An 11,510-nucleotide genomic window follows, 5' to 3' on the forward strand; every position below is an offset into this window, starting at 1 on the left:
GGGTGGCTCAGAGGGTTAAGCCTCTGCCTTCAGCTCAGGTCATGGTCCCAGGGTCCAGGGATTGAGTCCCACATCGGGCTCTCTGCTCAGCAGGAGCCTGCTTCTTTCTCTCCCTCTGCCTGTTATTTCCTCTGTTTGTGATCTCTCTCTGGCAAATAAATAAAATCTTAAAAAAAAAAAAAAAAAAAAAAAGTGAGGGGTGCCTGAATGGCTCAGTTGGTTAAATGCTGGACGCTTGATTTCATCTCAGGTGGTGATCATGGTCATGAGACCGAGTCCTGTATTGTGCTCTATGCTGGGTAAGGAGCCTGATTAAGATTCTCTCCCTCTCCCTCTGCTCTTCTCCACTCTCCTATAAACAAATAAATAAATAGCATTCGCTGACCACAGTGGACCTTGTTTAGATCCAGATACATGTTGTAAAAAATTCCACAGGACTCTTGGATTAAGTGTGAACACAAATCATGAAATACTAAGGAACTGGCCATGAGTTGATAATTGTTAAAGTTGAATGAATGATAGGACATGTGAGTTTATTATATTTTGATACTTGTTTGTATTTGAAATTTTCTCTGATAGATTTTTTAAGTTTAAAATGGCTGCAGTCAAACAAGGGAAAGATAATGAGGGCAAATTTGTTTGTATCTGCTCCAACACGCCAGCAAGGTATGGAATACTCCTCTCAAGGACAAGCTCATCACAAGATTCTTTGAAGAGGGGAGGTTACAGAAAAGAGAATCCCTTTTATCAGGGAAGCCTGGGTAATTGGGTAGAGGAGAACTGAGGTCAGTTGCTTGGGATGGAGGGAAAATCCAAATGTAAACCTTGCTTAATCTCTGCTAATAGAAAATACCTGCCTAAAGCTAAAACTGAACTAGGGAAAGAATCCCTACACTCAGGGAATTGGAATCAGGTGGAGCTGCCTGCCCTTGAGGTTCTGTTTTGGGGAGACAGGAGACCTGGGGTAATACCAGTCAGGATAAGGGCTTGGATAACCTTGAAGGGCCCAACAATCGGCACAACACAAGAGAAAAGCCTTAAGACAGTTCAGAATATAAAATTCTACTCATGCAGGCAGCATGAGGTTTGGGAAGAGCAATCCCATCAGTCCCCCTCCCCATTGAGCTTCCACATTAACACTTAGCAACTCCGCTCTACAGTTTATTGGGTTTATAACTGGACAAAGTCACACGTGTACAAAATGAAGCTCACACTATCCCAAAGCAGAGTAGGGATTGAGGGCTGGGGATCCGTTACTGGCCTTTGGGGGAGCTCCGAGGTGAGGGGCAGCCAACCCTCCCACTCCAGAGAGATGTGGCCACAGGGGAGGGGAGGAAAGGGAGCCCACCTGGCTTTGGTCAGAGAACAGAGAGCCTGGCATGGGCCAGGGCAGACAGATGGATGGTGGAGTAGGAGCCCCAGAAACCACCCTGCCCAGGGAGCCCAGGGAGCCCAGGGAGCCCAGGGACTGCTCCACCAGTCCCGCTCGCAATGTAGTTGGTCCAGACCTAGACTCAGGGGCTGGTGCAAAGGGAAGGCAGCAAAGCAGGAGGGAGGAGACACTGAAGTATGGTGGCCCAGGGCACCCAGACCCACGGAAAAGGGCGGGTGGGGAGGCAGGCTAGCTGCTACTAGGCAGCTAGCAGCGGGTCTCATAAATGCCACTGCGGCCAATGTAGCGCACCCATTTGATGACATCATGGTCGCTGTAGTTCAGCTTCGGTTCAAACACCTTCAAGTAGCGCACCTTGAGCCCAGAGGGTGCGAATGGCACCTGGGTAAGGGACAACTCCAGTTAGGGATGTGGTCTTCCTCTCACAACTACTCTCCTCTAGGAAGTTCTGTAGCCTTGACCTACCTACTTCATCTCTACTACAGGTGTCTGAATGATTGGGGTCCTGAAATAAGCTGGGGGAAGCTTAAGAAGGGTCTTCTTAAGAGGTTATTAAAGAAGAAAGCGTATCCAAGAGTAACGTAAAATAACCACTTAGGTCTGAAATCAGGCCCTGCCTGTGATAACTTGATTTAATTCCTTTAAGCAGCAGGTGGCAGCAACCAAAGACTCACTGTAGAACACACTGATCCTGCTCAATAATATGGGCTTAAAAAATAAGGTGGAGAAAATTTTATGTCTAACATGCATAAAGCAAAGTCAGCCCATTCTCCTGTCTGTAGATAAACTTTGTCTTATTTGGCATTCCATCTAAATTTTTCCAAAAAATTGTTTTTATGACAAGCTTTAGAAGTCAAAGATTTTTGTCAGTGTGGATAGCAATTTCTAGTAAGAGGCCTGAAGGGGGAAGGAATGGGTCTATGAATTAAATCATTTCCCCTGCCTAGGTCTCATCTGCAGGTAGTAAGGTGCAGAATTTGACCTAAACAATCCTAAGATCTTTCTTAGCACACCCTGCCATGGCTCTAAGGCCTCTCCTTTGCCATACCTCAAAGTTCATGGAAATGGGGGGTCGAGCCCATTTCTTCTTGTCATTGGTGGGCAGAAGTTCAATCTCAGCGCTGATCTGTGATTCCTTCATGCCTGCCATGCGCTTGATCCTGGGAACAGAGGGGCAGTAAGCAGCAAGTGCCCCTGATAGCTTGGAGGAGTTTTAAGGTGGAGGGTACCTTTTTGGAGGGGTACAGACAAGGAAACTGAGGAGCATGTGGGAGGTGCCAGGACAAACAGTATGGGGAAGACCCTGCTAAGCACTTGCAATGGAACCTTGGGCCTGCTACTCCTTTGGCACTGTGGGCTGCAGTTTTAGCTTAAATACACAACATGCTATCCCCTGCTAGTTCACAGAAATATTCCAGGGGAAAACATGGAAGCATTCCGATAAATGCATGCATGCACTCAAACGCGGGCGTGTACACTTTTACACAGAGGTATGGGGCTGACAGCATAAGTAGAGGCTCCTGGAAAAAGATAGGCACCCCCCGCCCAACACACACACACACAACACACTCACTCTCTCTCTCGCCCAAGAAAATGAAGGTAAAACTTAAAAGAGGGTTCAAGGAATCTTGAGACCTGTAGCGGCCTCATGAAGGAGACTCACTTCCACACAATGGCGTTCTCGCTGGCCTTGTACTTGGCCTTCCCCTTCATGCAGATCACCTGTACCCCACTTGTGTTCAGTGGGGTTGGGATCCTCACCTACAAGTGAGGGAACTCTGTCAAGCCCTGACATCAGCTGCTTTTATACCCAGAGACAGTGCTGCTTCCTCCCCAAGTCCCTTGTTCTCACCTCAATCTTCTGAGCCAGTAATGAAGGCTTGAAATTGGACTTGATGACCACCTTGACCTCCAGTTTGGTGCGTCCCACTTCTCGCACTAGTGGGATCACCCGGAAAGGAAGGATGATGTCCTTGGTGGTACGATACCTTTAGGGGTTGGGAGCAAGGTTGGCACAGCAGAGCCTGTCCTCCTCCCTCCCCCCATTTCTCTTGGCCAGCAGCACCCCCTGCCTCCTCACACCCCAGTGGCACCTCATTAGCTCAAACTCTCCATCAGGTGGGATGAAGCTGATGCTGCGTTCAGAGTCAAACTTGCTGAGTCGCACACACTGGTGGAACGTGCAGTCATCGATGGCAATTGATTGCTTCCCACTGCGAGCAGGGGCAGAAGGTCTCCTCGTTGGTACAGAAGAGTGGCAGGAGAGGGTTGGCTGGGAGACTATCCCACCCCCAAAGGCTGCCATATCCTGGATGAGGCCTGCACTACAGACTGGAAAGCTACCAGAATGCAGCTTTCTGACTCAGGGGTCCCTGGTGCTGATTTACGGAGAGTGGGAGCTTTACAAGCTCATCTCTGGAGAACTCTGTTGCTTGGGACCCAGAGATTTCAGGCACAATGGGAGGCCATCAATATGTATAGAAGAGTCTCAGCCCTGGGGATCAAACAAAGGGGTCTACTCTTGAAGTAGGATGAGGACAATCTTCTCATCTCTTGTAAGCACAGATGTCAAGAGTAACCAGGCAAGCACACCCTTGGGAAGAGGGAGTCTGCATTACTGCAGAAATGGTATCTTGAAGGAACCTGTGATAGACCAAGCCCTGCTCAGCCCTCGAAGGTCCACCCTCTCCCACCAGCAATCCCGCTCAGGCACCTCTTGCTGGTTTCATCAGCTGTGCCTTTGCCTTGCTTCTCAATGACAATCTTGTCGTTCATCCCAAACTTGCACTCAGGCATGCCACTCAGGTAGCTCTTCATCACCACCCGGCCTGACACATGGGCGCTCAGCACTTGCCCTGGTGACAGACAGACACATGGGAACATGTGAGTTAGGACAAGAGTGCTGCCCTGACCCTGCCCCTCCGGCTCATCACAAGCGGGCTCTCACCCTGGGGGGACATGAGGAGGTTCACACTCTCCAGCACGTCCAAGAAGAGCTCATTCCGGCGGTACTTGATGCCCTCCCGCCGCCAGCCGATCTGCCCAGTCACCTGGCTGGTGATCTGCGATTGCTCTTCCTTTGTCTACATGGGGTGACAGAGAAAAACACGAATGGCCTCATTCCCCTCCACCTTCAAAGACCCTGTCTCTATCCCCACTCCACTCTCACCCAAACTCCCTTCCTCCCTTGCCCCCATGCTGCCAATAACTCATCATCCCCATGAGCTCCATGTGGCAGGGCCTGAAGAAAGCTGTAAAGGTGAAGCTGAGGGAACTGCTTACCTGATGCTGGAGGCCAAAGGGTCAATGTGATGCCCACAGGAAGCAGTAGGGGAGCACAGATGGGAAGAGGCAGGCAGAAAAGGAGGAGAAGGCATATATAAGATCTGGACCCCAGAGGAGGGCCCACGCTCTCCCTTTCTGAGGAATACCAGGCCTCCAGGGCAGCCCACACCCTTCCTTCCCCCAGTGCAGAAGGAAACTGCTTGAAGTGTATTCCCAGTAACAGGGATGCTGAGTTGGCTGCTCCTAGGGTGGAGGGCCACATGAGGCAAAATAGGCCTGCAATCACGGTAGAGGGCTCAAGCCAGAACTTCCTGTCAGAGGCGGGCTCTTGAGTCATCTGGGACAAGGCTGTGAGGGGGAAGCTCAAGGTAGATGGGCCCCACCCTTGCTGTGGCTATCCCACTGAGTACCTGGCTCTTGATACCCTGCTGGGTGATGAAGGTTTTCAGTGCGCCTGTCTCTGAATTCTGTGGATAGCCAAAATCCAGGATCTCTGCAAAAGGAAGGGAACCATCACCCCCTGGAAAAAACTGAAGGCTCCTTCAGTCCAGTCCCTCCCCTGGCCAGGACATATCTGGCCAGCACAGCTCTAGAAGACCATGGGATCATCTGCGGCAATGTCCTCTGGCTTTGTAGCATTTACTCTGGGATTTGTGCTCCATAAGAAAACATACTTAAAACATCAGATTTTTTTCACAGAGAAAATCAAAAGAATCTCATGGCTAGTGCGTGAGAGATCAAGAAGCACTGAGACCTTAGAAAACAGACTCTGGGGAAGATGGAAAGACTCCCTTTAATCATACTCTACAGAGGAACAGAGATAATGCAACCCCAGAAGTCAGTAATATCTCACTGTCCTTCAGGCTCTGAGGTAGCTGTTGAGACAGAAAGCTGGAAGGACACTCAGTGAACTAAGGCCCAAACCACAAAGGTAAGAGGGAAATGTGCTTAACTGCAGGAGGCCCAGCTACCAAGCCCCCCACTTAGATTCCTAGCCCTCTGAAATATCTTTTGGTCCCCCACCCCCTTTCCCCACCTCTACTCACTAGCCTATTTCTGTGTTCTACTTCAGAGCAGCCTTTAAGGCTGAATTTAGACTGGCCGCCTCAAGGCTCAAAAGACCAGACAGGAAATAAAGTTCACAGGACACTGGAGGGAACCTCACACATGCTCCCTACCTCCAGGCTAGGCCCCATCAGGTCCATCCCCACCCTAGGCCCACCACCCTGCCAGCCTCACCATCCAGCAGCTCATATATGAGCACAAAATTGTTCTTGATGTTCTCTTCGCTGATCTTGCCGAAGTAGGCAGCCATTACGTCACACATCTTATAGAGGAATTCGAAGACCATGGCAGCATTGACATTCTGCTTGGTGACAGCTGCCAACCAGATGTTGGACCGCTTAACATGGAAGAAACTGGTGCGAGCGATGTTGGTGACAGGGCTGCGCACCTGCTGCCGGGCGTGGATAACATTGACCCGAAAAGCATCCACTGCATTCCTCCTGAGGAAAAGGGTACACAGGGGCTGCTCAGCACCCCATCAAACCTCACTCCGTGGGGACATTAACCACAGCTGTTAACAACCTTTCCCCACACCTTCACTGCTTAAGTCTGACATGTACTCTGAAGCCAACGCCTAAACTGCTGGGGCAGTGCCCTTGTGGCTCCCAGCAGAAGCACGGGAGTAGGGCCAGAGCAGAGCTGGTGTCTGAAAGCCACCAGAGTTAGGGAAATCAGGTGGGAATGACAGGATAGGCATACCACTAATAAAGTGAAGTCCATTAGGCTTAAGGAGGTATATTCCTGACTCCCAGACCTGGCCCCAATTTCCCAGCTGCCACCTCTCTAGTTTCTCAGTAAGCTCCAGGCCCAAATTAGAAAGATACCCTGCTCCTTCTTCAGTTCTCCCACTTGTGATCCTACCAGTGGGGAGGCCTGGCTCTTGCAGAAGTGAGACAAAGCCAGCATGACTTCAGAGAAGGTTCTAATCAATTGAGGAAAAGGCACCAAGGGGCCATTCATTCCTGTCCAGGGTCCAATTCCAGGACGAGTTCAGGGAATGAAAACAGATGAAGAAAACAATGATGGGGGGCAGGGCCCCCCACCCACCTGTGCCTGGGTGGCAGCTTGATAGGCTGCTTACCTATTGCTACGGCAGCCAATGAGATGGGATGAGAGAAATGACGCCAGCAAGAAGAGGAGAGTGGCAGCAACGAGAGAGAGGATTAGACACACAACACACTGGGGCAGGCAGCACACACCATGAGTGGAAGCAGACGAGCAACAGGCAAGGAGCGGAAAGCACAGCAAGGCATGCAAGACAGTATGTGCCCTGGCTTAAGCAGGTTCATCCAGGGCAGGAGAGGGTGCAGATGGGTACAGCCAGCCAGGTTCAGGGAAGCCAGGCACTCCCACAACTCTAGTTCATGCCCACCACCACCCAATGGACAAATAGCCACAAAGGCCAGGCCAGCCCATTAGCCACAGAGCTGGGAGCCAAGGAGCTAGGGCACTACAGCATGCCCATTCTATAACTATCTGTCCTAAGCTCTTAAAGGAAGAAAAACAGGGCAGCACAAACCAGAGGAGCCTAATTTCATTAGAGCTGCTGAGGCTAGGATGTGTCCCCTCACTGAGGAAAGAACAGTGGCATGCAGGGTGGGGCAGAATGAGAAGGCAGTCTGTGCCTCCTTGTTAAGGTCTGAGGGACCCCGAACAAGGAGCTCTTCCAGGTCTACTGATAGGCCAGAAAGGGCTGCATGGCCTCCCTGCCCATCCCTCAGTGACCCTGAGAGTGCCTCAGGCTTGCTCACAACCTCTCTTCTAGAAGTGGCCCAGAGGAATTGAAAACAGCTGAGTCAGCAGCCTGCCTCCTCCCAAGAAAGGGAGTGGGAGCGGATCTGGCGGCCTGCAGAGGCTTTCAAAAGAATTCAGTGAAGGCTCTCACCATGTGAAGGGCTTCTGAGACTTATATGGACTAGTACCACTTGCCTGGCCACTAACTTTACCCCCTGGAGAAAGATCTCCCATCCCCTCAAAGGAGGAATTAATTTGCCAAGGCAAAAGCACTCATCTCCAGCAACTAGGTCTGTCACTAAGGGAAACAGAAGGCAGGAAGGGCAGGAGTTCCTAAGACTGTAGAGGCCACACAATTCCACAGGTCCCGCCTATTGCCAGGCCAATACCACCAGACTTAATGGGAACCAGGCTGTATTAGCGGAGCTTCTAGGATGCAGCAAGGGGTGGGGTGGCCCAAGTCAAGACTCTGGTAGGAACAGACCTGCTCTTGCATGCTGGGAAGGAGGGATGAAGGGTGGGGGCACAGCTGGTTCAGCCAGGGGACTCACCCGATGTCATCTCGGTAGACCCGGGAGATGAGCACCTCCCCCTTGTGATTATAGATGAATAAGCCTCCAATCATGGCGGCAGCTCAGTCTCCAAGGCCCATCGCTCTGAGAACAGACCTAAGACAGGCGGAGGCAGGGTAAGGGAAGGCCTGAGAACCTCGGCCAACATCCCCTGTGGGGCTGTGCAGGTCACCAGCTGGGCTTTTTCTCCTGACTCAACCCTCCAGTAAGTGACCCTGAAGTCCTCCCCAGGCATGCCCCTCCCCTTAGCCAGGCTCCAGTTCCTGTTTATCTGACACTGGAAAGGAGAAAAGAAATGGAGAGGGACTTGGGCCCAGGATTCTAAGGCCATTTTGATCTTCCCTTTTCTGGGGCTGAGCCCAAAGAGTAGCCTCCCCCACCCTTCACAGTGCTGAGCTCAGCACGGATCCTTTTTGGCCCCTTCCTGTGCAGATTCTAGCTGGTGAGTCACTGTGAAGGCCTGCCTGAGGCTGCAGGAATGGCGGTAGGAATTACTCCACTTGGTTCAGGCCTGGGGCCCCCAGGCACGGTTTAGGAGTACCCGGTCTCTCAGGCTCCACTACCCTTCTGAGAAGACGGCAGGGCCTGAACCTGCGGCTCTCTAATTCACAGAAGTCTAAACATTCCAGGAAAGGGTGTGCAGGGCGTGGGGAGGAGAGAACGGAGGCCTTAGGCCCTGACTCCAACCCAGGAGTGTGGCTCCAACCAATCCCAGGCAGTCAGATAAGCAGGCAAAAGAGCAGAGCAGAAAGGCCCAGCCCTGGCAGGCTACACTTCAATGACCCAAGCTTATTAGTTATTTTTAACCACCTCCCTTTCAAAAAGGGAGGATCCCTCTCAGCTCCCAAATGCAATAAAAATTGGGGGTAGGGGTACAGGATTCATAAAACCAAGAGATCAACCCAGCTGAAATTCTATGATTCCAGACCCATGACATAACTCATTTCTGGCCTGAGTACCTACAAGCAAGGAGTGGAATACGTGAATTATCCAAATTATTTGGGTCAAACTAACTCAAAGTGTTTGCAAGGAGAAAAAAGGTTAATTTAATTCTAGATTTCCTGAATTAGCTCTGGTATTAATTTTACAGGGCAGAGAGAGTTTAGCAGACTTTTCTAAACTGGAAAATAAAACCAATTACTGTGGCCATCAGGGTCTCCAAAACTCAGTGAGAGGCTCTCAAGGTGGTGGTAGATACATTTTACCCCTTGGCCCAAAGAGGCTGAGAGAAGAAATGCAAAATGGAGGTAGAGCCCTGGGCAAAGAAGCAAGTTCACAGGTATCAAGTGGTAGGGACCTCAGAGCACCACAGGAGCAGAGGTGGGGCCCGGCACAAGAAAGGAATCCTGAGTTAAGGGGAAAGACTGGTAGAAACAGCCGGGCGGTCTACTTCAGGTGAGGCTGCAGCAGCAGAGGCCTGGGGTGGGGGGTGGGGCAGCGTTACATCTGGACGAAGGAGTTTCCCGTGTGGCAAAGGTCAAGCCTTTGAAGAGGAAAAACAGCAGGGAGAGCCTGACAGTGGTGAATAAGGGAAAGTTGGGGCTGCGTAACCTGCTTTGGGGTTCAAGCGTAGAGGCATGAGCGGATGGTGGGCTTTTCTCCCTGGGGAGGAAGACATCGCGGGAAAAAAATGGCTCCACGGGGGTGCGGGGGCTGTCACAGGCCTGAGGAAGAAGAGCCGCGGGGTGTCACTCAACTGGGGGGGAGGGGATGCCGCAGGGTGGGAAGCCTGTCACAGTCCAGGGAGGCGACACAAGGGGGTGTCACTGTCCTAGGGGACGGGGAATTGTCCTTGCGCTGAGAGGAGAAGCGCAAAGGAACAGGAGGGTTGTCACGATCCCGGGTAAGGGGGCGCCGTACAGCGTCCCCGCTCTGAGAGGATTCCAGTAAGTCTCTCTCTCCCGGGAGGCGCCGGACGGGTCAGGTGGAGGGCGCCGCTCTTTGCCCGTCCCGCAACCGCGCCCCGGGCGCCCCCGCCCCGCCGTCAGCTCCCTCTCGATCTGAAGGCTGAAGCCACTCCCTGGTGTGGGCAGCTTTCCGCGTAGCGCAGCGCAAGGAAAGGCAAAGCTGGGCAGCGAGGTAGGCGTTCTCTCTCACCCTTGGCCAGATCCGGAGCTTACCTGGTGTCCGCGGCCCCCTGCTCCGCCCGCCGGGCCACTCTCCGGATCCCAAGATGTCCGCCCGCCCCCTGCTCGCCAGCCCGCTGCCTCGGCTTTCACCGCAGTGCCGCGGCCCCGCCCCGAACATAGTTGCGCGTGCGCGTCCGGCGGACGCGCCGACTACATATCCCGTCAGGCCCTTCGACCTTCTCTTAGCAATTTTAAGCTTCCTATGTTCAGTAAAACTACAACTACCGACAGGCTTCGGCGGGTAGGAGTGCTGTGAGTAGGGATAGGAGGGGCTTTATCCAGCCTTTCACGAAATACAGATCCCATCATACGCTGCTCCACTGACTTTATTTTCTCCGCTGAGCATTCTGGGAATTGTAGTCTGCAATCCATCCTGGTCCTATTTCAGTGTTTAAGACAGCTTCAGAGGATTAATGCCATTTGTTGAAGCCCATCTGTTAAGCCTTAGATTGCTGCAGGCCTTTTCTGTCTCAGGAGTCCGAGGACTGGCTGTGCTCACTTTACACACACACACACACGACTTGGCAGAAATGTTTGTACTGAATTTCCTGCTTTCTACCACCACCTCTGATTCTCTCAAGAGTTTTTCATCAAATACTTGTTACAGACATGAGCCCTTTCCCAGGGATCATTACCCAAGTAAAAGGGCAGGGAGTGAGGAGGCAAATACTTGTAAGAAACTAGCCGAATCTTTTCAAGAATGTCTGTTCTATCCCAGCTATTTATACGTATGTGACTTCTGGAGTCCAGGACCTGTGTGTCTTCTAGTGACAGCATATATGTTGCTTTAAAAATCGTTGGCAAGTTTATTTATTTACTCTTATTTATTTTTTAAAGGTTTTATTTATTTATTGAGAGGGAGAGAGAGAAAGCATAAGCAGGAGGGAAGGGTAGAGGGAGAAGCAGACTCCCCACTGAGCAGGGAGCCCCACGAAGGACTCAATCCCAGGAACCTGGGATCATGATCTGAACTGAAGGCAGATGCTTAACTGACTGAGCCACCCAGGTGCCCACCGTTGGCAGGTTTAACTTAACTGGATACAGAATTTGAAATCCCTTCTCTGATGAACAGAGTTAATCTACACATCCAAGCTGAGAAGAAGAGACAGAGCAAACCCTCAGACATGAAAGGCCTAGTTGACTTTTGCAGGACCTAAAGAAAATCTGTTAGCTCTTTCTGTAGGGAGAGATGCCCTGCTGCCTTCACTGCTGCTGAGCCTATCATGGGAGGAAGGGCAAAAAAGGGCAAACCTGGTCGCAAACCCTACTGTCCCAGCATCCTCCTGCTACAAGCCAGGATGTGGCAGGATGGGGATCTGCTCTCCTTCAAAT

The 11,510-nt window shown here is 51.6% G+C and overlaps 1 protein-coding gene across 2 annotated transcripts; it reads right to left on the bottom strand.

Moving 5' to 3' along the window:
- Positions 1 to 1,148: 1,148 nt before the first annotated feature.
- AP2M1 (adaptor related protein complex 2 subunit mu 1) lies at positions 1,149 to 10,297 on the bottom strand. Of its 2 annotated transcripts, XM_059163321.1 has the most exons (11): positions 10,170 to 10,297; positions 8,029 to 8,145; positions 5,918 to 6,183; positions 5,089 to 5,171; positions 4,341 to 4,476; positions 4,107 to 4,248; positions 3,487 to 3,606; positions 3,246 to 3,381; positions 3,057 to 3,154; positions 2,442 to 2,553; positions 1,149 to 1,774 (listed from the first exon to the last, which is right to left on the bottom strand). In XM_059163321.1, the coding sequence occupies exons 2-11, from the start codon at positions 8,100 to 8,102 to the stop codon at positions 1,640 to 1,642; spliced, it is 1,302 nt and encodes a 433-aa protein (XP_059019304.1). In that variant the 5' UTR covers positions 8,103 to 8,145; positions 10,170 to 10,297; the 3' UTR covers positions 1,149 to 1,639. The 2 variants fall into 2 exon arrangements, with proteins under 2 accessions (XP_059019304.1, XP_059019306.1); XM_059163323.1 differs by lacking the exon at positions 8,029 to 8,145 and having other exon boundaries at positions 10,170 to 10,278.
- Positions 10,298 to 11,510: the final 1,213 nt, after the last annotated feature.

This window comes from Mustela lutreola, chromosome 2 (genome assembly GCF_030435805.1).
Source record: "Mustela lutreola isolate mMusLut2 chromosome 2, mMusLut2.pri, whole genome shotgun sequence".
Taxonomy (NCBI): Eukaryota; Metazoa; Chordata; class Mammalia; order Carnivora; family Mustelidae; genus Mustela; species Mustela lutreola.

Coding starts and splice junctions, on each gene's coding strand:
- AP2M1 (XM_059163321.1), bottom strand. CDS start 8,102: ATGATTGGAGGCTTATTCATCTATAATCACAAGGGGGAGGTGCTCATC. Junction 6,184..8,028: donor GTCTACCGAGATGACATCGG/GTGAGTCCCCTG, acceptor CCTTTTCCTCAG/GAGGAATGCAGTGGATGCTT. Junction 3,607..4,106: donor GCTGATGAAACCAGCAAGAG/GTGCCTGAGCGG, acceptor CCCTGCTCGCAG/TGGGAAGCAATCAATTGCCA.